General features: G+C 40.9%; 3 protein-coding genes and 1 long non-coding RNA gene across 9 annotated transcripts; 1 reads left to right on the plus strand and 3 right to left on the minus strand.

Annotated features, from left to right (window-relative positions):
* The first annotated feature begins 107 nt into the window (after window positions 1-107).
* Window positions 108-4,425, plus strand: mospd1 (motile sperm domain containing 1). Its single transcript, XM_061295080.1, has 6 exons — window positions 108-563; window positions 2,282-2,557; window positions 2,643-2,718; window positions 2,886-3,118; window positions 3,609-3,770; window positions 3,862-4,425. The coding sequence occupies exons 2-6, from the start codon at window positions 2,404-2,406 to the stop codon at window positions 3,891-3,893; spliced, it is 657 nt and encodes a 218-aa protein (XP_061151064.1). The 5' UTR covers window positions 108-563; window positions 2,282-2,403; the 3' UTR covers window positions 3,894-4,425.
* Window positions 4,423-13,900, minus strand: pabir2 (PABIR family member 2). Of its 6 annotated transcripts, none has more exons than XM_061295039.1 (11): window positions 13,709-13,890; window positions 12,758-12,866; window positions 12,600-12,678; window positions 12,457-12,510; window positions 12,162-12,205; window positions 11,252-11,306; window positions 10,860-10,961; window positions 10,446-10,531; window positions 10,009-10,073; window positions 9,134-9,230; window positions 4,423-5,926 (listed from the first exon to the last, which is right to left on the minus strand). In XM_061295039.1, exons 2-11 carry the CDS (start codon window positions 12,847-12,849, stop codon window positions 5,785-5,787), a joined length of 816 nt encoding a protein of 271 aa, XP_061151023.1. In that variant the 5' UTR covers window positions 12,850-12,866; window positions 13,709-13,890; the 3' UTR covers window positions 4,423-5,784. The 6 variants fall into 6 exon arrangements, with proteins under 6 accessions (XP_061151023.1, XP_061151032.1, XP_061151040.1 ...); XM_061295048.1 differs by having other exon boundaries at window positions 13,731-13,888; XM_061295056.1 differs by lacking the exon at window positions 12,758-12,866 and having other exon boundaries at window positions 13,731-13,900.
* On the minus strand, window positions 7,547-9,091 carry LOC133165431 (uncharacterized). Its single transcript, XR_009717598.1, has 2 exons — window positions 8,358-9,091; window positions 7,547-8,228 (listed from the first exon to the last, which is right to left on the minus strand). It is a non-coding gene; the product is annotated as an uncharacterized LOC133165431 (long non-coding RNA).
* Window positions 13,901-15,143: 1,243 nt separating the features above from the next.
* On the minus strand, window positions 15,144-21,484 carry hprt1 (hypoxanthine phosphoribosyltransferase 1). The gene is made up of 9 exons (XM_061288570.1): window positions 21,291-21,484; window positions 18,862-18,968; window positions 18,167-18,350; window positions 18,008-18,073; window positions 17,769-17,786; window positions 17,605-17,687; window positions 17,250-17,296; window positions 17,086-17,162; window positions 15,144-17,010 (listed from the first exon to the last, which is right to left on the minus strand). The coding sequence occupies exons 1-9, from the start codon at window positions 21,315-21,317 to the stop codon at window positions 16,963-16,965; spliced, it is 657 nt and encodes a 218-aa protein (XP_061144554.1). The 5' UTR covers window positions 21,318-21,484; the 3' UTR covers window positions 15,144-16,962.
* Between the last annotated feature and the right edge of the window lie 929 nt (window positions 21,485-22,413).

A 22,413-nucleotide genomic window follows, 5' to 3' on the forward strand; every position in this document is an offset into this window, starting at 1 on the left:
GAACACCCCCTGCCTCCGCCCCGACGTCATTGGCTCAGCGGGCGTGCTATAGACACGCCCCTTGTGCGCCAGACCTATATAAACAAGGACCAGCAACGCGTTTGACGTGATCGTGCTTCGTTTGTTCGTTTTGTCAACTCGAACTGTGTACTACACGATGACCGGTGTTTCCTTTTCTGTGTCGTGAATGCGTAACGATTCTAACATTGAAAATGTACAAATTACGTTTTTACTATCCATTTATACATTCTGAAAGATGTCCCTTACAGTTAACGTGGTTAATATGCCCTTGATTAGCGCAAAGATCTTGGTTAAACATTATATGTCTTTAATGCAACAGCACGAGTGCATGGTGCTCCAACGAAAGTAAGCAGCAAACACACTTGGTTGCTGTCAAGTCGTTTTGTTGACGTCTCTGCACGTTCTCGGAAGCCTTCCCAGAATGCAGCGCGAACTCTGCAGCCTATTTTGACCAAAGGGGGGGGAAAGAGGCTAGAAAGGAATAGCAGTAAATTGGGTTCGGCACAAGAAAATCCCGGTGGTGACATAACCTGAGATTAAAGGTAATTCCTCTCTTAATTTTGTTGCTGTCTTTAAAACGGTTCAATTCTCAATATGGCAATAGCGGCAGGACAATTTACTGGCGATTAGCATTTGGGTTAGCATCTGTGTTGTCGTAGCATGCTAATTGCAAGAATACGAGAATATAACTCTTCGGATGAAATGTCAGCAAATTTTAAACAGTTCGGGTCAATTGGCGATTGTTATTTGTGATAACCGTAAAATAACCTGTTTAAATGAACATCTCAACGATAACATGAAAGCTTAATGTGCATTGTAGATAAGCTTTCTTTTCAGACGATGAAGAGTCACGACATAACAGTTCCTACATGACAACTAAAGTGTAACACGGCAGCGTGTTTGGTGGCCACACAATGAAGAAGAGTAGATTAGTGAAAATTTCAGAGTGTTTTTATGGAGCCTTGAGTGTTGCGACATCACGTCGCGCCCTCGTGTTCAGACTCTGAACAGGAAAACATGTAAACAAATGACCGCGTGGAACAAGTTCTTGCCATGTATGATTGGAATAGAACTTTACAGACACTCGTCGAACAACTGTACAAATAGTTCCATTTATGTTGCCCAATGGTGTAACTAACATCACTAACAAGATATTTGCGCTTTATAGGATAGTCACTGAAGTAACATGGTCTTTTTATATATGTTCCTTTTTTTGTTACTTGACTTATTCTACAATCATTCACATACTTAGTAGTTGTATAGTTTCTTAACGCAACTTTATCAATGAACACTTTAAAAACAATTGCAGCATACACTGTTGTACATTGAGTAAAAATCCGACTTACAAAAACAAAGATAAGTTAAAACGATAAATTGATACCATAGAAAAACAGTACACTCTATAAAATGTTTAAATAATGTGGAACTTCATGTAAGTCAAAAGCCATAGAGTAAAAATGTGTAGTTTTAAAAATGGAGAGAAGGGGGGGCTTGCCCTATGTATATAACCTGAGGCCCATTCCATCCCCACGCATTAAAATAATCTAAAAAGAGAACGATAGAACGAGTCGAGCCAAGGTGGCCACGCCCCTCTTTGCAGAGAATATTAAAATTTGGTGGGCCCTAGCTTCCGACTGACCTAAAATTTGAGATTCAGTGTTGTGCCATCACTACCACCAAAGGAAACCCCACACAAGCGCTGCGAAAAAATGCCAACCCTAAACCTAAACTTTAAGAATGTTAGGCAGACACTTGGATCAACTTCCTTTGAATTTGACTGTACGGTTGCACTCCAAATTATTGAACTAAAATCACGCACATTTAATGTTGTGTGCAAAGGATCGCTAACCACCTCACTGCCACAAATATTACAAGAAATGGATCATTTTTAGGAACATTTTGATGTATTTGTATAAAATAAAATATCTAATAAACAATCATTTTTACATTTAGGATATAAATGTGTGTGTGTTATCCACATATGTATGTTCACATACGCTTGTATTTTGTTAGTTAAACACAAACGAATGAGTCAGGTTCTATTTTTTGTTTATTTTAAGATATGTAATCAAAGATTAAATATTTAAATTTGACTAGGCTCCAACGTCTTGCTGCATCCCATAAACATGACTGACTAGATTTATAAAACGTTTTCCAGTACAAAATACTCTGAGGCGATATTTCCCGTCAGTGTTCACGTTCTGAATGTTTCAACGGGAAGCCTCGTTAATACCGGCGTCCACCTCTGTCGCCTTCACAGTGCCATGCCATAGAAGCCAGGAGTACCGTTTTCTTTTACACGGACGGCCTGCTTGAGTTTGCGGAGCGAGGGAAGAGGGCGGCAGGGCAGACGGGGGACGGAAAACAGCTCAGTGGGGGCCAATGCAGCAGCAGCATCGACAGCCTGAGCTGGTGGAAGGAAACCTTCCCGTGTTCGTGTTCCCCACTGAGCTCGTCTTCTACGCCGATGAGCAGACGTCTCACAAGCAGGTGCTCACCCTCTACAACCCCTATGAGTTTGCTCTCAAGTTCAAAGGTCAGTGGGCACACACAAGACAGCGCATGGACCTGATGTTTTCCTCACTGATCATTGATGTATTTTTTATTTCTCTTCTTCCCAGTGCTGTGTACAGCGCCAAACAAGTACACGGTGGTGGACGCCACCGGAGCTGTCAAGCCGCACTGTTGTGTTGATATGTGAGCCTCTTATTCTTGTTTGAACAAGCAAAATACTCTACTCCCAAATGTCGGGGTAATTCAGTCTTTCTGATTGTGTCGAGGCCACCAGAGAAGGTTTTGCTTGCTCTGATGGCACACCACTGATTCCCAGGAACTAACTCTCCCATCTAATCTACGTGTTGCAGCGTAATCCGACTCCGAGACGTGCGACCATGCCACTACGGCGTGTACGACAAGTTCCGCCTGCAGGTGTCAGAGCAAAGTCAGCGCAAAGCTCTGGGCCGCAAGGAGGTCACGGCAACGCTCCGTCCCTCCGCCTCCCAGGAGCCCGGCGGCCTCCGTTCTCAGGATGATGAGCGCAGGGCCAAAGATCAGATGGCGGACAGCGAGTTTTTTGAACAGACTGTTTTTCAAACAGGTAAGGGTGACCACTAGAGAGAGACAATTGCTCACATTTGGGAACTCTTCCTCCTAGCAGCCTTTGCCAATGGGTAGGTAACATGCGTTTATTGATTAAGAAGCGGGTGCACATTTTCACAAATGTCATAATCCACAAGTGTTTGATCCACGATCTTATTACATTCCCAAGAAGGTATACTTCCAGCAGTACGCCTGACTTTTTTGATAACAGCTGATGTGACTACGTCACCAGCAAATGTATCAGTCCATTCGTAGATCCGAAAACCTGTTGTGGGTTTTTCCATTCACTGTGCTGTTACAAAAGGACAAAAAAAGCGCCCAAACCTTTTGTTATTTGTGTATTTTGTCTTGCTCAACATGTTTTGTAGTTGATCCCAAATGGAATCTTCCGCTGTACTCTGTTTTTACCCTCATGTCATAATTGTTCAATTACAGTCTGTTTGTTAAGAAAAACAAAACAGTTTTGTGCAATGATGCGCGTCCCTCAGAAAGTCGTCCTGCCGCCGGAGGTCCCAGTTTGTTGACGGTGCTACTGGGGCTGGTGTGTGTGGCCGCCCTGATGCTCCCAACTCTGGGGGAGCAAGAATCCACTGTGCCTGTCTACCTCCACTTAAGTGTTAACAAGAAACTTGTAGCTGCTTATGTTCTTGGTAAGATGAATACTGTTTTTTTTTTTTGCATGCACGAGATCAATTGAATTAGGAGTTAAGTTTTATTCATCCTTGTAATTGTTTCATTCAGGACTTCTCACAATGGTCATCTTACGCACATGAAAGGCATGCAGCGGAGGGGGCCAAATTATTCAGACGTTGCCACACACCACTACTGTTTCATTAGCTGGCTACAGGGGGAGGTGTTCTCTCCCAACATGTCTTCGCTCCTGAAACATTTGAGTGTTTTCTCTTTCGAATGCAGGTTTGTGTTTGTGGCACATTGATGTAAACAGACCTGTGGTGGGTCCTCAGGGGAGTCCGTCCCTAAGCAGGACCTGTGAAGAAGAAGCATGATAGCCTCGTGCTTCCGAATGCTACGAAACTGAAGTGAGCAGCCGTGTCAAAGAATATGCATCCTACATGTATATAAAGCCATAGGAATTTTCGTATTGTATTTACTAGTAACAGACATTGATGTTTCAAGTCATGTAAGTGTAGAGAAACGAAGACAATGCAGTTTTCTGCATGGATCAGTACTTATCTGAATGCATCCCCCCCCCCCCCCCCAGCAGTCATGTCAACGAAGGCCTTTTGCTCAAAATACTTGTCCTCTCACAATATTCTGAACATTTAATAAAGTGTCAGTATGTCAGCCTGTTATAACTGATTTTATTTGGTTGTTGACAGCAGAATGTATGACATTGGACACAAACACAACAGACATTCATTTATTTAATCTTTGATATGAACGCAAACAAAATGCTAAGGTCAGTTTGACGTCACTAAATTTGTGTCTACAAAAACCTCATGCATTGACAAAACGGGCAAACATTTTTTTCATGTTGGAATTTTGGATAAAGTAAAATGACATTGAATTGTGTAACTGCAAACAAAAAGGGCACAACTCCTTTAGAATGATTACAATCATATCCTTGTTTGTAAATAAAGGGAGGAACTGTTAATCACAAATCTAGGTGCAAAAGTCACAGTGCAGTGATAACGTACTGTTAGATTTTTCCAATGACGGGAGGTCCAGTCAAACTTCACCCTCACTTAAGACTTCGACACAGGGCGAGAAGAAAACAAGATACCCTGTGCAACATGAACCACAGCAGGAACAGCAGCCTCATAAAACAAAGCACTGGTGCCATTTGGATGTTCACTGCATTGGATAGCACTCACAAATAAAATAACACAAATGTTCACTTTTACTTGGGATAGCAGACTATCACCATCCTAATGAATATTTATATAGTTTTTCCTTTACTATAAATAACATTTTTTTGAAGAAAAATCTAATCTGTACAACTAGATAGGCCTTTAGTGTTGAACACTACAAAGACCAGGTTATTCATTGCTCCTCCTGGTAACGTGCCATGTGACAGGCATCAAGCCACTTGGCGGAGAAAAAACAAAACAAAAAAAGACCACAGTTTACACCTTTAAACCAAGGGAACACTTGTTAACAGTATAACAGTAACAGTTACCTTCTATTCCTTTCGTCACAATTAACCTGCTCATATAAACTTTAAACTATACAAGCTTTTCATAAGATTATTATATGTACAGAATAGCAAACAATACGGAAAGACAATAAGTTAATTTTTTTTTTTTTTTTTACAAATCTGATCTGAAGTCTTTACGTACAAAGGCCTGTTGGGCAATATGAGGTCCAGCACAACGGGGGAAATACACAAATCCGAATCTTTGTTTTGTCCAGTGCTTTGTGTCTCATCGCTAAGGGAAAACATATAACAATGCTAGCTACTGTAATTGTATAACTAATGCCAGTGAAGCTGAGCACCATCCATCCCAAAGACTAGCAGCTTGTGCTCAGCATCCTCAAACCTTTCACACGAACGACAACATGGCTTTCAACTCGTCTTCAGACGTATCCGGGCACTAAAAAGCACACAATCCTTTAGGGATTGCTGAGGTGAAGGGTCTTTGGGGAAAATAGTTCCCTGGCCAGAGAAGACTGGTTTTGGGATGTTCCTCAGTCATCGTGCTCTCACTTGGGAGACAAATCCTGGAGGGAAGCAAAGGGAGAGTTGCTGGACGACGACGGTGACACTCCCTCCATTTTGCTTGGGGAGTCAGTGGAGGAGCAGACGCTGCTGAGGCTGCCGTCCAACAAACCATCTGGCGAGTGGCTATATGAAAACACAGAATTAGGTGAGACCCTACCCAAAAAGAATCCCAACACAGCATCACACGCGCGATTCCGTCCCAACACCATCTTTGGGGCCACAGAGGCAGAAATCTCAGGCGAAAAAACATTTTGTGCTGCTGTTACTTAGTGTTTCTGAAGAGAACTGAAAGTGGGAGCATTACAAAATGTTGACATAAAAAAAAAAACTGTCTGGGGAATCCACATTAATACAAAAGCAACATTGGATAGGAAATGGAAATGAAGGACCAACATATAGTGTTACTGTAGCTCAGTCGACGATTTTTCGGAAATTTAAACACCACTGTGTTGAAATTTCCAATATGTTGGCTGCTAGAAGGCATTTGTATTCTAAGTGGTGCTTACCTTGGCAAACAATGCAGTGTCCAACCTCAAAATTACATCATGCATGGCGAAACCGAAGTGAGTCATGGTTGCAACAACCAACATCTTTTGCAACAGTGTGTGACGACTTAGCCTCTATTAAGAGTTTGATAATCTTCTCCTTTGGTTCAATTGCCATCTCTTGGCCATGATGGCTATGACATCTCTATAGCCGTTGTTAAGCCAGTTATCCCTGCTGCAGGAGCGCGCACGCATTGAGTGAAAGACGGAAGCCGTTGCCGTGCGGCAACTTGTTTTCAATAAAACCATGAATACAAGCATTTGTTAGTCTGTCTTTTCGGGGGTATTTTTGGCAAGTGCAGAAAATTAGAACATAGAACAGAACCTTGTGACAGCAAACGAGCAGGTGATCGAGCAAGCGTCTGATACAGGAGCATTGCGTTCGTATGGAGCGTGTTTGAAGTGAACAGCAGAGAAGAAAGGAACAAGGCAAAGTGTTGTGAAATAGAATATTACCTGTAATACCCATTTTGTTATTTTCTGATTGAAACTGCTAATTAAACTGTGAACTGAAACCAATAGGTAGAGAACTGAAGTCTCGCTCTTTATATAGCCGACGTGACTTGCGCATTCGATCTGCGCATCTGTAATGGCGGCCTCCGTATGACGTCCGGTCCGCGATGGAGATTAAAAACCAAACAATATTTGACAATAACACACCATCAAGGATTGCACCATCGCATCAAACGATGTGTCCATCAATTATGAATTTTACTGACTAAGTGTGTTGTGCAGGATGGCTGAATGCGATGCGCGATTGACAACAAACAAGAAGAAAGGTGTGATTTCAAGTTTTATTTCGAGGGAGATTTTCTTCAAAAATTGTTGTGCCCATGCATAATGCGCACCCCAGATTTTAGGACAATAAATTAGTTAGATTTTGCGTATTATGCATGGAAAATCACGGTAAGTTGGTAAGTAGAGGTGCCACTGTATTCATGTTTTAAACGGGTTATTGACTGCATGTAAACGCAGCCTCTGTCTCTTCCTTCTTCTTTTGGCTGCTCCCGTTAGGGGTCGCAACAGCAGATCAATCGTTTCCATCTCACTAAGTCCCCTGACACACCAACATCCTGCATGTCCTCCCTCACCACATCCAGAAACTTGCTCTTCGGCCTCCCCCTTCTCCTTCTACCTGGTGGCTCCAACCTCACGATCCTTTTCCCGATGTACCCCGGATTCCTCCTCCACATGTCCAAGCCTTCTAAATTTCACCTCTCTGACTGTATTCAAACTGCCCCACCTGAGCGGTGACAGCGAATCTGAACTTTTTCATCTCTGCCACCTCCAGCTCCGCCTCCTATCTTTTTCTAAGGGTGTATTCAGACCTGACTGTTTGGTCCACTTTAAACGGACCAGGGTTCGATTGTAACGCTGGTTTGGACCTTTTGTGCAGGCAAACGAATCCTGGTGTGGATTAAAGGAACGGACCAAGACCCACTTTTTCAGGTGCTCTCGGTTCGCTTCAGGTGTGAATAGAAACAGCGTGGATCCGAAACCAAAGCACAAACATGCAGACCATGAATGCAGCGTGTAGGACTCGCACGTTTTCTTTCATTCCGGGTCTGTGCGCTGTGTGCCGCCCTGGTCATTGCTGTCCAATGGGAGCACAGATGGTCATAAGCGTGGATATATGTACTTCAATTACAAAATGTACAGTCTGAATAGGAACCGCACCAAATGAAATGACTTTTCTGGTCTGAATACACCCTTGGTCTCTCAGCCGCACCACGGCCTTAGATGTAGACTTTCTGCTTCACTCTTTCTTGGGTCACAAATCACACCTTTCTTTCGATATCCATTTGTGCAGCCCTGGCCTGTTGCGGTACAACATGTTACGACTGTCCAGTGAAGGCGTGCAAGTCTAAATTCAGACTTGTCTGTACACGGAAGAAAAAAACAACATGAAAATATGCTATATAGGACAGCCGTGAACAACAAACCACATCAGTGTGGGGTTCACTGTAGTTCATGACATTCCTACAGTCAAATGCAATGATGCAACTCACAGTATGGATTCTGTCAGGGACCGTAAGCTGCCAGCACCTTGTGTGGCCCCCTAACCAGAGAGCCTGTAAAGTATTGAGGTCTTCTTGTCCCTTTCAGTCACCATACCGCTGGTTTGTGATTTAAAGATAAAAGAGTGAGTAAGGTGTGAAACAAGCCACACTATCGCATTTGCATTTCTGGAATTTCCCTGGGTGGGAGAAATAAAGAAAAATCTTATATTATACCATTTGCTGGGCTTGTATATATACACAAATACATTTTTATTAGTTCCGCATTAATTTTCAATTTGCGCTTTTTGCTACTCTTACTTTCGCTTCTGCTCTCATCTATAGTTTTCACTCGTCAATGTTTAGTATCTTTTGCCTTCAGGTTGCACAGAACAACACCTCTTTTTTAAACCCCAATGTTAATTTTTGCTCGGTTGTTGTAAAATGGACCAATTTGGAATGGGGAATTGATCATTTCTATGATTTAAGATTTGCAAATTTGAGAGCACGCTTATTAAAGCAGCAATTACAGCTGAAATGTGGCACCAGCATCGGATTTTTTCAGGAATTGAGATTTCACATGGAAAAAAATGTTCAGATGCTCATTACTTTATATTTTGTTGCACTTGTGTTGGATTAGAACAACTGGAGGGACTCTCGCGCAACTTTTGATGAATTTCTACACACCATTGTTCAGAGCTTCACCAAAGATATGAGCATATACATCAGTTACATTCGAGTGAAATTCGTACCACTTCATTTATCGGTCACGGTTGATGATGTCTTACCAGGAGCCGAGATCTGTCAAATTGGAGACTTCAGCCGACAACATAGTGGTGGTGCCTTGAAAGAGCCTTTTCGGCTGACTCTCTGTCTCCATCTCTCCTGCACGGGAGAAGACAACAACAAAATTAACAACCATAGATCAAAATATCAGCATAAAAAGTATTGTATTATATGGCATGACGGATGTTTATATACAAATCACATTGTGATGCGATGGCACAAATGTTCTGTGCCTGTGTAGTGAGCATGAGTTGTCAAATGCCTCTCGCGCATGATAGTGGCATGGGGCGAGGTGGCTCGTCCCTGATTGAAAATTGTTCCTTTAAGAATATATTTCAATTTCATTTCTGGTTCGGAATGAGATTACGTAAATAAATATGAAAATGAATGCTCATATAAGATAAATGAATGGAAAACTAATTTGAGTAAATTCTCCAGGTCCACTAACAAATGAAGATTATCCATAGTCCGGTTTTGAATAATTCAGGCTGGGGCCAATTTAGAACCAGGGCTCAAGATTCATCTCCAATCCTGTCTGGTGAGTTCCTTGGTCTTCATAATGCTGTGTTGTCTGACAAACTGGTGAGGCCTTCCAAGACCAGATCTATGTTTACTTAGATCAAATTAGTGGTGTGTATTTCAGAGGCACATCACATTTATCAATTTTATATTTCTAACTTTGAAAACTGTACGTCATTTCCAGTTCAATTAACAATTATGTTCTACTTTGTGTTGATCTATGGCACAAAATCTCAAAACACACATTTGTTATTGGAAGATAAAAAAATAAGTTTGATGTGATATGAATTATTTTTCAAGGCATGGTATGGCTTCGGAAAGCTTTAAAGAAAATTGTTGATCATATGGTAATTCTCACCTTTGCGTTTTATCGGCCCAAGTATGCTGGCTCTGATGCAGTTGATAGGGCTCTGGCTACGTCGGCTGTAGGTAAAAACATGAACTTTACAAAATCAATCTGTCCACTGGATAGTTGGGTCTTCTTCAACTACCATAATGAATAAATAACTGAAAATAAATCACCTAAAATATTGTATCCCAAAGAAACCGCATGCCCGCAACAGGCCAAGTGTGTCTATTAAGACCATAATGGTGTCTAAATTTAACAAAATGTATACAGGAGACGTGCAAAGTGAGGCTGCTATTCAGTCAGCGCTTACACATTCACCCCAGCTGTGAAATGATGTCCCTCTCACCCCACTGTGACTTCATTATCAAATTGAAACCAGCAAACAGACTACAGAAGGTCAACAGCACACGAATGTTGTTGGAAAATGTGGCATCCTATGAACTCACCCAAAACGCCTTGTTGGACTTGGTATAGGACTGGGAGTGAGGCCATTGCTGCTCACAAGGATTTGAAGGGAAGGAGAAAAGCACTGCTGCTCCCAGCAAGGAACACCGATTGACATGCAACAGATGAGATAAACAAAATCAATCTCAGACTCCTGCACAGGCTGGATTTTAAAGGTCAACAACGATATTCTTTTTTTAAATATCCACTGTAAATACAAACTACTGTGAAAGTGTGGTCGAAAAAAAGCCAGACTAAACACATCCATCATTAAATTAAATAAAAAATGGAAGCAGGCATTTAAACATTAATAAGGTTATCGGGGAAAAATGTTAGTTTAGGATACAACATTCCTCTACTTAGTGGCAGAACAATCGGTTAATGAGCATCCCAACACACTAAAAGGTCAGACGTACCTTTTTTCCTATGCCTCTGGTTGGTGACGGTGCCGGTGACACGGGCACAAAGTCAATGCGCTTAGGAGATGACGACGCAGACTTTTCCAAATCATTGTCGCTCTACAACAAAAAAACAAACTGAAAACGAACATCGGTCATCACACAGACTGACAGAGGTTATCCAAATAATGTGGGAGTATTATACTACCAACTCAGCCAGACCTTGAAAGACTGGTGGCCCTGTTAGCTCCCAAATACAGTAATTGTATTTTTTTTTTTAATCTAGCATGTTAGTTGACGCTAACTCCACAAAACGAGCAGCGTTGGCCAGAGGCCCAAACATGCCATGAGGAAGTACAGCCAAGAAACTACATTGATGTGCTACTGACAATGTGATGAAGCTTCCTTACCAGGCTAAGACTTTCTTCCCAGGACTGACTTATTTGCATAGCAGCTTGAACTTCCCTGTGTGGACAGAATAAGAAAACGAGAGCTTAATTTTATGAAGAAAAATGACCTCTGTTCGCCAGTTTGGTTCCGAAGGGTAAAATGAACTTGCGTCATCGCAAGAGTTAACTATTCTGAATATATTCTGTCAATCAATTGTAACTCTTTAGTGTCAGTCAAGCATGTCAAGCAATGAACAGGTGCACGTCACCCTACACTAGCATATTATACGTGCTACGGTAACCGGTGTCCAAACGAAAGGGTTATGAAAAGGTTGGGAACCTTTCTACTGAATACTGGACTCAACTGGGTGGAAAAGAAGTTTCAAAAGTGATATTGCATCAAAGCTACTTGTCAGACATTCAAAGTTGAACACAATCTGCTCTTGGGCTGCAACTAATGAGGACTTGAGTAATCAATAAATGAATCGGGGGGAAAAGAAGGTTTAAATTGCAGCCTTTCAAAAATAGGAGATTATTTCATGTTTGGGACTAAAAATTTAAAATACTTATCATTCGGTTACTGTTTTGTAACGTGGGGGAATAGGGAAACATGTGGATCCCTAAGTGTTTTATTTAGATTGAACACAATAATCGGTCTTCTTTCATGGACAGGAGAATTGCTGGTCACGGCAAAATAAATTCCTGGGTTCTATCGTACGACAAGAGTAGAAGCGAGGGACCCTGGAATTTAAAGTAAGCTTTGCAAGCGTTATTGCTACGTTTTCAAAAAAGTACATTTGTGGTTGGTAAAGGGCTTTGGGCACTCTATGGTATAAGTAAAGGCACTATCCACCTGATTCTTGAGGGGTTTCATGGGGAAACGACAGTCCTGTACAGAAAATCCTCCCGATGCTTCTATAAATGATCTTACCGCTCATGTGCAGTTTCTCTGTTCATCAGATCGACGCCTTCTTCCTGCGACGGCACGTTAAAATGTTAATTCTTATTGACATAAGCACAACAACACAATTACCGACTTCACGTCAACATCTGTTGGAGTCTGGTACTACCGATCGATCATTTAAAAACCGACGGTCTTGTTAACCCCAAAATATTACTTTAGCATGTTTATAAAGCACCATTAATCCCTATGGCTTGAGAGGGAAGATGGTGGTCTGCCATGCATATGTTACTACACGACTGGTCGCAAAGGTTCTTTTTCTTACTTGTTTGATTTGATGAAGTCTGGTGCTGGGAACACGGATGGGCGACGACGGCACCTATGATGAAAGGTGAGGGGAGAGCATTTACAAAGAAGTACTGGAATTCCGCCCAAAAAATCTAATTCAGTTGAAACGATGTTTTGTACCATATTGGGCCTGTTGACAACTGTTGTGCTATTTCTGCGGCATCGCAAGACCTCTCTCTGGAACACTTGGGAGTTATCACTGCAATGACAAACTTGTCTCAGCACAGTGACAAATATGGTATAAAAAATATGTTCGCTGAAACAAATAACAAAAGAACCTTAGGCCATTAATCATGGGTGCACTGTTGGATCTCCTCAGCTGCCCCTCGATCTGACCTAAGGAAGATGGGCTGTCCAGGTCTAGCTCCATCTTTTCTTGTGACAGGACTCCAGAATTGTGCATCGTGCTAAGTTAGTACGGCGATTCGTTTTGCGATCCAAAAGGCCAAGTCTGAGCCGTTACATGGTTGCGCCAGGAAAACGTCAACTTCGCACGGCGCGAAATAAAAAATATTTTTTTTGAAAAAAAAAAAAAAAAAAAAGGCTCCAGAGTTGGAGGGAAACGACTGCAATCAACGAGGCCCGTCTTCTTAACAACTCTACCGTGCAGAAAACTTAACGCCGTCAAATCAAATAACGTTGTCACTATATGTCCGCACAACGCAATTATCAGGACATCCACGGATGGTCCGAGTTAACGCTATTTGTAATGTTCCGCGTGCTCACCAACTTTCCAGATGGATGATTAGCATGCAATGGCTAAACGCTGCACAATGACCACTCACTGGAACTGATAGTTGCACGAGCGTGACTACTGACTACAACTGTTCCACTGAAAGCTAGCGCGAAAACGAACTAGCTCGAAGCAGCTACAATTACCCAAACTGGAAACCAAGTAGACAATGAGCGTTCAAGTCAAGTGAAGTTTGGCGTGAATCGATTTTGATAACGCGCGGTTATCCTCCTCCTAAAATAGAGATGCTGGGCTTAGCTTGTTGCTCGCTAACATTAGCCGATTCAACGGCCGCAAGTAGCTCAGCAGTTTAGCCAAATGGGCCAAGTAGCTAGCCGCGTTAGCATTAGCGCCAATAACCGTAATGCCATGTCCAGGCAGCCGGGTCACTCATCATTAGCTGAAACGCTCTGTGTTGATGACGAGTGAAACACGCTAAGCAGTAGAATAAATATACAGCATAGAGTTAAGTTATTCCACTTGTGCAGCTCCTTACCAAAGAAATATTGGATACTCACAGTATCGATTCAAAGCAGCTACTTGTTAGCATAATAAGGAAACTTCACACCCCTTGGAGAATTGCCTTAAGGCCAGTCTCCACTTTATGTTGCTATTCTGCATTACGGTAACGCCCAATCAATGAACCGCAAGGGCTACAATCAAAGTAAAGGTTCGCAAAATAAAGATATTGATGGTGTTGAAAAAATTCCCCCTTTCCGCACAACCACTTCCAGAATTTACAAATGCAACCCAGTCATTCAGAAGACCTGCTCTTACTTTTCAAAATAAAAGAAGTTTCAAACACGCACACTATGACTGTAATTAACCCTAATATTAATTTCAAAAGTTGATTTTAGTGTAACTGATACTGAAAATAAGTGGTGGCTGAAATTTTCATTGCTTTTCACTTTGAAGTCAAGCAGTACTTGATATACATAAAATCTTCTCCTGATCAAAATGCTTTCAAAATCTTTGCTGTCTGTAAAAACTTTTGTATTTTTTGGGGAAACCAATTATTCCCCTAGCTTATTCTCGCAAACTGATGATCAGACTGACAGGCAGCTTCTTGACCCTTTTGCTTGGTGGTTTTTATTCTCTATTTCTACATGTACTGCTTTTTTATTTTAATTACTGTTTTTTTGTCATGTAGCCACTGGTACAATCTTTTTAAACGTTATTCTTGTTAGGGATATCTGGCTTTTGGATGGGATTTTAGGATGACCTAAAATTCTCTATAACCTTTGGAACTTTTGAATGCACGTCCTTTTTTCCTACTTTGTTGTGATCTGACTAACAATGAGCAAATTTCTCAGGACATCTACTTGTATGGCATTTGTGACCCCTCAAAGCTCTTAGCTCAGTGGTCATTCCGAGCAAATCCCGTTTAACGCCCTGCAATGGCAAGGTCCTCCGTGTTGTCTTATGATGTCAAAATGTGAACAATGAAGAGGACTGTTTACCAATTATCAAAACCAATGTTAGTTGAACCAGAAATGTGGTAGTCTCTTAAATGGATCAAACACCTGGTGTTTCAGTTGTGCAAAAAGTACTAAAACATGGAACAGTTAGACATGTGCATTCAAATGTTCAGAGGTCAAATTAAGATTGGGTGCAATTGTTTTTTCCTGAAATTTTATCCGAAAGCCAAATACCAATCCCAAAATTTTCTGTGTCGTCATATTCTATGACTTGAGTTTAACTGTAAATGTAAGCACATAACTAGATTATGTGAACAAGATGAGTGCATAATAAACACGTTATAAGGCCTTACCTGAAAATATTGGATAATGTTGGAACGTGTGACACCAAACCAACATGCATATTCCCTGATAGCATCATACAAGACATCAGTGTGCCATCTGAGAGCAAGATAATTTGTTCCATTCTCACATACTGTTTGAGCAAAGACAAACGTATTAAAATACACGTCATGGTGTGCATGTGTATTTATTGAGCAGCACAGCATAAGATATGGCACCACTGGTTGTGTCCAGTTGAAAACACATTGTGAACACATTGGCCAGGTCTGCCTACTTAAACAATACAAAACTACAATTGATTATTTTTTTGAGTCCTTGTGATTTACTGGCAAATAAGGACTTAACAGGTTACATACTATATGGACACAGAAGAAACAAAAGAAAATAAATTCTGCGAATATGCAAATCAGCGGGTGCCGAACAGCGAGTATGCAGGGGTCAACTGTATGCATCGATGTAAAAGCAGACTAACAAGTCATTTTTTAAAGATTAATATTAAGATTTAATATTTAAAGAAGCAGTGATACTGTACCCTACACCAGTTGGCAGCATTGCTTTGAATATCATACAAGCTAATTGCTGAAACACCACTCAATGATGGGGCAAAAGCACATGGCCACAATTCTTAAGCAAATTGTATTAGGAGTATATACGGACTATTTTTAATAATATACAGTTGACCCCCAATATGTGCCGTCAAAAGGAGCTAAGCAAAAATAAGCATATGATGAACGCCCACTAAAATGCATTTGGGGACAGAACAAAAAATAAATATTAACCTTGTCCAAATATTTGCAAAAGGTGAAAAACATTCAATATTCGATATCAATCCAAAATTGGAGAAAATGGAGGACCCTGCCTCCAAAAAAATGTTAAACGGTTTTGGTTTTTTTTATAAATAGAAAAAGAAAATCCATTAATATACAAATCCATGTGTGCGGAACCACGAGTATGCTGAGGTGGGCTTTTTAATCTACAGTCACAAATCCAATACATTAGTTGCATTCTCTTCCCTGTTTTTGGAAAATGTTAATAAATGACCAACAATTATGTTATTAGAAGGATTGACATTTACATTAAGTAACAATTTTGATGATAGGGAAATAAATGCCTCAGTGTTGTTCTAAGAAACCTTAGCAGCATTATCATGCACACCAGCAGATATTGGGTCCAATAAGATGCTACTTTAGAATTATTCACGGTGTCGATAGGTGTTGAAGAGACTATTGATGAAAGAGGGATCCCTTACTCTTTGGTTAGACCTAAAAATGCAGGGCTGGCTTGCTGCCACTAAAATCCTAACACACCAGGCTCAATGTGTGTTGATAGGGCTATCCAAATAAATTTGACTTGACAGCGTGTGATTTCTCCTAAAATGTAGAACTATCTGATGGCTCATTATTGAGATAACTAATAATCATAATCTTTCAACCAACTAAAATCAGTTTTTTTTAAAATCTAGTAAAACCAGTGCAAGCGTCAAAAGCAGAAAGCCACGTTGTTGCCCTATTGTCTTTCTAAATTTTGACCGGAAATTTGACGTGGTGTAAGAAGAGAAGAAAAAGAGAGAAAATCAGCTTCTTGAATTTAACCATTGACCTTACATCCATACTGTATTTGTCATGGCGACCAAATGCGGCTTGGACCAAATAGGGGTTTATTGGAGGGAAAGGGTTAGTTGAGAGCAGCATGACAGGAGGCGACAAGTATGTCAACAGACAGGCAGAGTCACAGGGAGAGTAACAGGAAGAGTAACAGGCAGAGCAACAGACCATGCTACAGATGATTACAGATAGGGCAACAGAACGGGCAGCAGACAGGTAGCATACCGGTAGGGCAAAAGTACGGACTGACACAGAGGGCTGGGCCTGCTGGGTCTTTATAGAGCGGCTAACAAGCTGTGAGCAGGTTTGAAGAAAGCGCAGATGTGGACAATCATAGTGACTGGTCTTCAAAAAAAAAATCTGCCATAAAAAAATAAAGGTGCTCTTCACGCTTTATACTTCTCCTTCCCTGTTTCGCTAATGACGCAGATATGCTGAAACACAAAAGAAGCCAAAAGTTAAGAAATGTAGTCGTTAAGAGATTTTATCTACAGAAAACACATACTCACATTAAGATCTCGAAAGTACTCGTTGTAGTCTAGCGCATATCCCACTACAAATTTGTCGGGAATTTCAAAGCCTACAACTGAAACACAGACACCAAACATGTCCGATCGATCAATTCACAGAAAACAAATGCTTGTTGTTAATAGCACAAAAAGTTTCAACTCACAGTCTGGTCGGTAACCAACACTTCTTGGTGTCCTTTTCACCAACAAACTAAAGATGGAAACCAAATTCAAATGACCTCGATTAATAATAAGGATATTTAAAAAATGGATATTTCAATAAATATTGAAAAGTAGTGAAAAAAAACTATTTTATTTGAATATCGAAAAAGAGTTTGTATGATTTTCTTTCCTTATACACCGCAACAATTGATTCGAAAGGCCGACAACGGAATTACTTCAGAGAAGTATTTTTTTCCTCATTTAGTAAATGACTAGAAATAGAATTAATCCCTGCAATCGAGTTATTGGCTTGATTTTATTGGTTTGGATAAAAAGAAGAGTTTGGATTTACATTACCTTGCCACTTTAACCATTTTGGGATTGTACTGTTTAAGGAGTTCCAATAAGGTCTTCATCGTCCTCCCGGTGTCGATAATATCCTTAGAGACATCGCAAGTGAAGCTCAGATCAAATGGTACTCAAGTAGAAACCGGACAAGAGTAATGAGTGCATATACATACCTCCACAATCAGCACGTTCTGTGGAAAAGAAATTGAGTTGAGTTGGATTGGCAACATTTTATCTTCCCGCAAACCAAGTGAGGATAAGTGGTTCGGAGTTGAATGGACATTTTATCTTAATGTGCTGACTTCACTCTTTTGCTGTGCCCGTTTGTTGCATAGTAACATGGGGAGGCTCACTCCAGCTGTGCGTGACAATGAGTGGTGCTTATAATATTATAATGTGATGTATTACTCACCTTGCCTGTCAGACTAGACAAGTCATCTCCTCCAATGACTTTGATTTCTCCTGTTGACTGGTCATTCTGCGTGAACACGAATCAAGCCGGCCCATTGCAGATGAAAAGCGTAACGGAATACAATTTGTGTCAAACAAAACATTTGATAACAATGATTACACAGTAGCTCTTGAGGCGAATGAAGTCCACGGTCATAGGGATGGAGCGGTCGCTGTTTCTGTTCAGGGCCTTGATGTAGTCCAGCAGGTCTGCAAAGAACTTGTAGCCTCCTTTCAGCACACACAGGGCGATAATGTGGTGCCCTCCCATTTCATTCATAATCTCCCTGGCCAGTCGCTCTGTCCTGGGATTACATGGGAGAGAGGGGCCGACAACTCACTTTTCTGCTATAGTCATCAGGAGGTTCCTCATTGTCATTTCTAAAGCTAAGCAGAAGTCTGGTCCACAAAACAAAAACTTCAAGCTACATCAAGCAAGCAAATATGTTCATTGCGAGGTGTTTGGCCACATTGGACGTGTGCCTTCTTCGAGCTACGACAGTTTTATAAATGAGCCTTACTGACGGGCTTTGCCATTTTGCCATGGCTGGCAGTAAAAAAAAAGTTCCAAAACGTTACGTATAACATGGCTCATTCGTTGAGGCCTGACAACTGTGATGTCATTTTCAGTTGACAGCAGGTGGCAAAATGGTTACTCCCTGAGATGGATAAAAACGGAGGAATTTTGTTCCACTAACAAAACAACCACAAAGATGAACAAAATAACCACTGATTTAGACAAACCCAAATCTTAGCAACAGAGGTTGACATCAGCTATCATATTTTTGCAAGCTCTTGAAAAATGTGATAGACCACCTGTCCAAAATGAGTCCATGTGGGATGTAGACACTCTCCAGGTCAGATGCGTAGTGCTTGGGTATGCAGAACAGGTCCAAATCGTACCCCTGCTCCTCGTCGGAGATCTGAAAGAGTGCAAGAGAAAAGGTTGTTCATTAACGTTACATTGATCTGATGAAAGGACAGTACAAAATCAGATTACAAGGTCATTGGATCCCAACTTTGCCATGAAACGGTTCAATCTCGTAAAACATAACTTTGACCAAATCCAAATGATTATTATTTGAAAAAGCACAATATTGTATGCCTACATTTTACCACTGAAATAATGCACGTGCATTGTTCAACGTCATCCTGGGAACAAACAAACCATAATCACTGTGAAGGAGATACAAATATTGGACACTTCACCACGCAACAAAGTTGTAGTTGGCTGTAAAAACCCGAAAGGGATTTACAATTTAGACATTATGGAAAAAAAAAAAATTCCACCCCAATTGCAACCACTGAAGAGCTCTACAATCGATAGATTTTACTAAAACCCCATAAATGTTTTCTGTATTTTGTTAAATCTCCACCAGCTCTGCACAACCGTTTGCCTGATGGCCGCAGGCGACTTCACTGGTGTCATGTGAAAGCTGAGAAGCTGGTTCAGAACTTGAGGTGCCTCGGGAAGACTATAAGTAACCACAAGAAGACTAAACGTTTTTGACTTTTGTCAGTAAGCTGTGAGTTTGAGTAGTGAAGCGTCCAACGGAAAATGTGGAACAATTAAAGCATGTGTGAATGAAACCCAAAACGTGCCATCTGTCGGGCGACACACTCTCAAATCCAGATAACAGTGACATACACAGCAGATGCCCTTCACGGCCACATGATCTGTGAGAGTGTACTTTTCCACTTATATAATGTGAGGTGGGTGAACTCTTGTCTGGGACAACATTGAAGTCAGCACAGGAAAATCCCATGTTTGCCAACAGTGCATTTGAATTCAAATGATCATTTTACTTGTACCGGTAATTACCGGTACTCTTTTTAACAAGTTGATTTACTTTCTTTCTACTCCTCCCTTTGCATAAAACAACATACATTTTGACATTTAAAGCTGACTTATAACTGCATGCAAAAAGAAATGTAGCAGTGCTCAAATATATTGGATTAAAAAAAAAAAAGCCTACTGTGAGGGCTTGTCAGTAAAACTGCAATTAAATACATGTTTTAATAGATAAAACTACACTACTCATTCCTAATACAGTATAATTTAGTTTCCTGTTTGCAGCTTTGTCATAAACTACATGAAATATTGCTCGACTGCAAAACTGTTCATTTTTTTTCAATTACGATTTCAATTACTGGACTGACATTGCCTTGATTGGTCACTGTTGAAAGCTAGAGCCAGTTATTCTCAAAGCAAGTTGAACCGTAAAACCGGGAAGACCTAAAGATTAAAAGGCTTGGAGAATGGGAACCAATATATAGTTAGCGACCAACACAAACACAGGATGGTGACCAGCTTGACCAGCAATATTCAAACTTTTTTTCTGTCAGACAATGAGGAGCTTCTCCTTTGCTTTGTTTGAAGCCACCCCAGTGGACCTGTCACCCCCACCATCAAACACTCATGAGGCACGTTACACTTGTTTCCGTCAGTCGTCACAAAACGGAAGTCCCTCAGTGACTAACTAAAAAAAAACAGTTGACAGATACAAAAATGTCTCATTGATAGTTACATAAATCTTTTTGAATCCAGTGATTGCCCCACAAGTTGGTGCAACAAAACATAAAGGGTCCCATCATTTGTGTCAAGGTCTGTTTCACAAATTTGTTTTTTAAAAAATGATTCTGTTGGTCAAGGGCAATACCTGATTGACCATTTGTTAGTATTTCTTATGTATTATTGATTTTGTCAGTTTTATCTGGCCACAATTATAATAAACAATTCGAAACATGCATGTAAAACTCAGGTAAAGCATGAAACACAAATGATGTTTGAATTATTTATGACACTCAATGTATTATTTGTACAAGTAACGGTCTTGCTTGTTTGGCTCGTGCAATTGGCTGTTGGAGTATGAAAACGTCAGTGTTGATTTATAATGGGGAAAAAAAACACACACCACAAGATACAATAAGAAGAAAAATAAGATATATATAAAATTTAGTTTGTCAATATTTTTCCGTATTCGTTTTTGGTCATCCATAGTCTGTCACGTATACAAAGCATGATGAGCGCATGCATGTTATCGTCGCCGCAGGCAACGCTTGAAACCAGGACAAACACTAAACACAATAAAATGACGCGTATTACAAACAGAGCGTTGACGACAGACCCCGACTAATAAAACACAGTTGCGACCACGTACGAGCTGCGCGGTGAGCCGCGGGACTGCACCCATATGGCCATGACCATGCCGACATGCTTACTGTAAGGTGAGGGGGGGACCTACCACAACACACTGGCCGGATGTCGCCATGTCTGCTCCCACCGGTTTTTTTTTTTTAGTATATCGTGGGTAGAAAAAAAAAAAAGTTAATATTACTGCCCACCGTCACTGCTCACATGGATAAGCTAACTGCGTCGCTGCTGCTGTACCCTTCCGGCTATCTCACAGGACGTTGCACCACTCTACCCGAGTGGAACAAGAACGTTGTCGGTGACGTGAGTAGGAGGCGAGCAATCAAAGAACGAGATTTGGGAGACCCGCCCCCTTTTACAACGGACTCATTTATGAGGCGTATTATTATTAATATTTTAAGCCTATGTGGTAAAACATAAACCAAAAAAAAAGGCTGAGTTGTTCTTGCGACTTTCTGCTTCTCCCAACAGGAGTCACCACAGTGCGTCATTTGCACAACTTGTTTGACACAGTTTTTACGCCAGATGCCCTCCCTGTTTCTTTCTTTCTTTCTTTCTTTCTTTCTTTCTTTCTTTCTTTCTTTCTTTCTTTCTTTCTTTCTTTCTTTCTTTCTTTCTTTCTTTCTTTCTTTCTTTCTTTCTTTCTTTCTTTCTTTCTTTCTTTCTTTCTTTCTTTCTTTCTTTCTTTCTTTCTTTCTTTCTTTCTTTCTTTCTTTCTTTCTTTCTTTCTTTCTTTCTTTCTTTCTTCGGAGGGCCATTATGACAATTAACCCAAATAAATGTATGAGCACCTCATATTATATACAGTAAAATCTACAAATCAAACTGAGAAATAACTCATTTTCAAATCAGACGAGTAAAAACTGGTGAATTATTAAAAGAAAAAATATTAAAAGTGAACACAATTTGCAATTCTGGTCATGACACAGGGATTTGATGCACAATTTGTCTTTGCAGGCCACATAAAATGATGTGGCGGGACGTATCTGGCCCCCGGGCCTTGAGTTTGACACGTGCTGTAGGGGATCTCGGAGCAACAGTGGGCCCCAGAGAGAAGGCGTGCAGGCCCACCGGTGTGTGGACAATGCCCTGGCGCCTCTCAACCACTGTCCCAGCTATGGGTAAATAGTGGGCAGAGGGGCTCAGCCATAGTAGGCAACCCATCTAGGAGAAAGTCACTCCAAACAAAAAACACAGGTGCTGCCTTGCTTGAC

This window comes from Syngnathus typhle, linkage group LG1, assembly GCF_033458585.1.
Source record: "Syngnathus typhle isolate RoL2023-S1 ecotype Sweden linkage group LG1, RoL_Styp_1.0, whole genome shotgun sequence".
Lineage (NCBI taxonomy): Eukaryota > Metazoa > Chordata > Actinopteri > Syngnathiformes > Syngnathidae > Syngnathus > Syngnathus typhle.

Coding starts and splice junctions, on each gene's coding strand:
- mospd1 (XM_061295080.1), top strand. CDS start 2,404: ATGCAGCAGCAGCATCGACAGCCTGAGCTGGTGGAAGGAAACCTTCCC. Junction 2,719..2,885: donor CCGCACTGTTGTGTTGATAT/GTGAGCCTCTTA, acceptor TACGTGTTGCAG/CGTAATCCGACTCCGAGACG. Junction 3,771..3,861: donor TGTAGCTGCTTATGTTCTTG/GTAAGATGAATA, acceptor TGTTTCATTCAG/GACTTCTCACAATGGTCATC.
- pabir2 (XM_061295030.1), bottom strand. CDS start 12,882: ATGCACAATTCTGGAGTCCTGTCACAAGAAAAGATGGAGCTAGACCTG. Junction 12,206..12,456: donor GACTTCATCAAATCAAACAA/GTAAGAAAAAGA, acceptor GTGCCGTCGCAG/GAAGAAGGCGTCGATCTGAT. Junction 10,962..11,251: donor GGGAAGAAAGTCTTAGCCTG/GTAAGGAAGCTT, acceptor TTTTTGTTGTAG/AGCGACAATGATTTGGAAAA.
- hprt1 (XM_061288570.1), bottom strand. CDS start 21,317: ATGGCGACATCCGGCCAGTGTGTTGTG. Junction 18,074..18,166: donor TTCGCCTCAAGAGCTACTGT/GTAATCATTGTT, acceptor GTGTTCACGCAG/AATGACCAGTCAACAGGAGA. Junction 17,297..17,604: donor AAAATGGTTAAAGTGGCAAG/GTAATGTAAATC, acceptor TTCCATCTTTAG/TTTGTTGGTGAAAAGGACAC.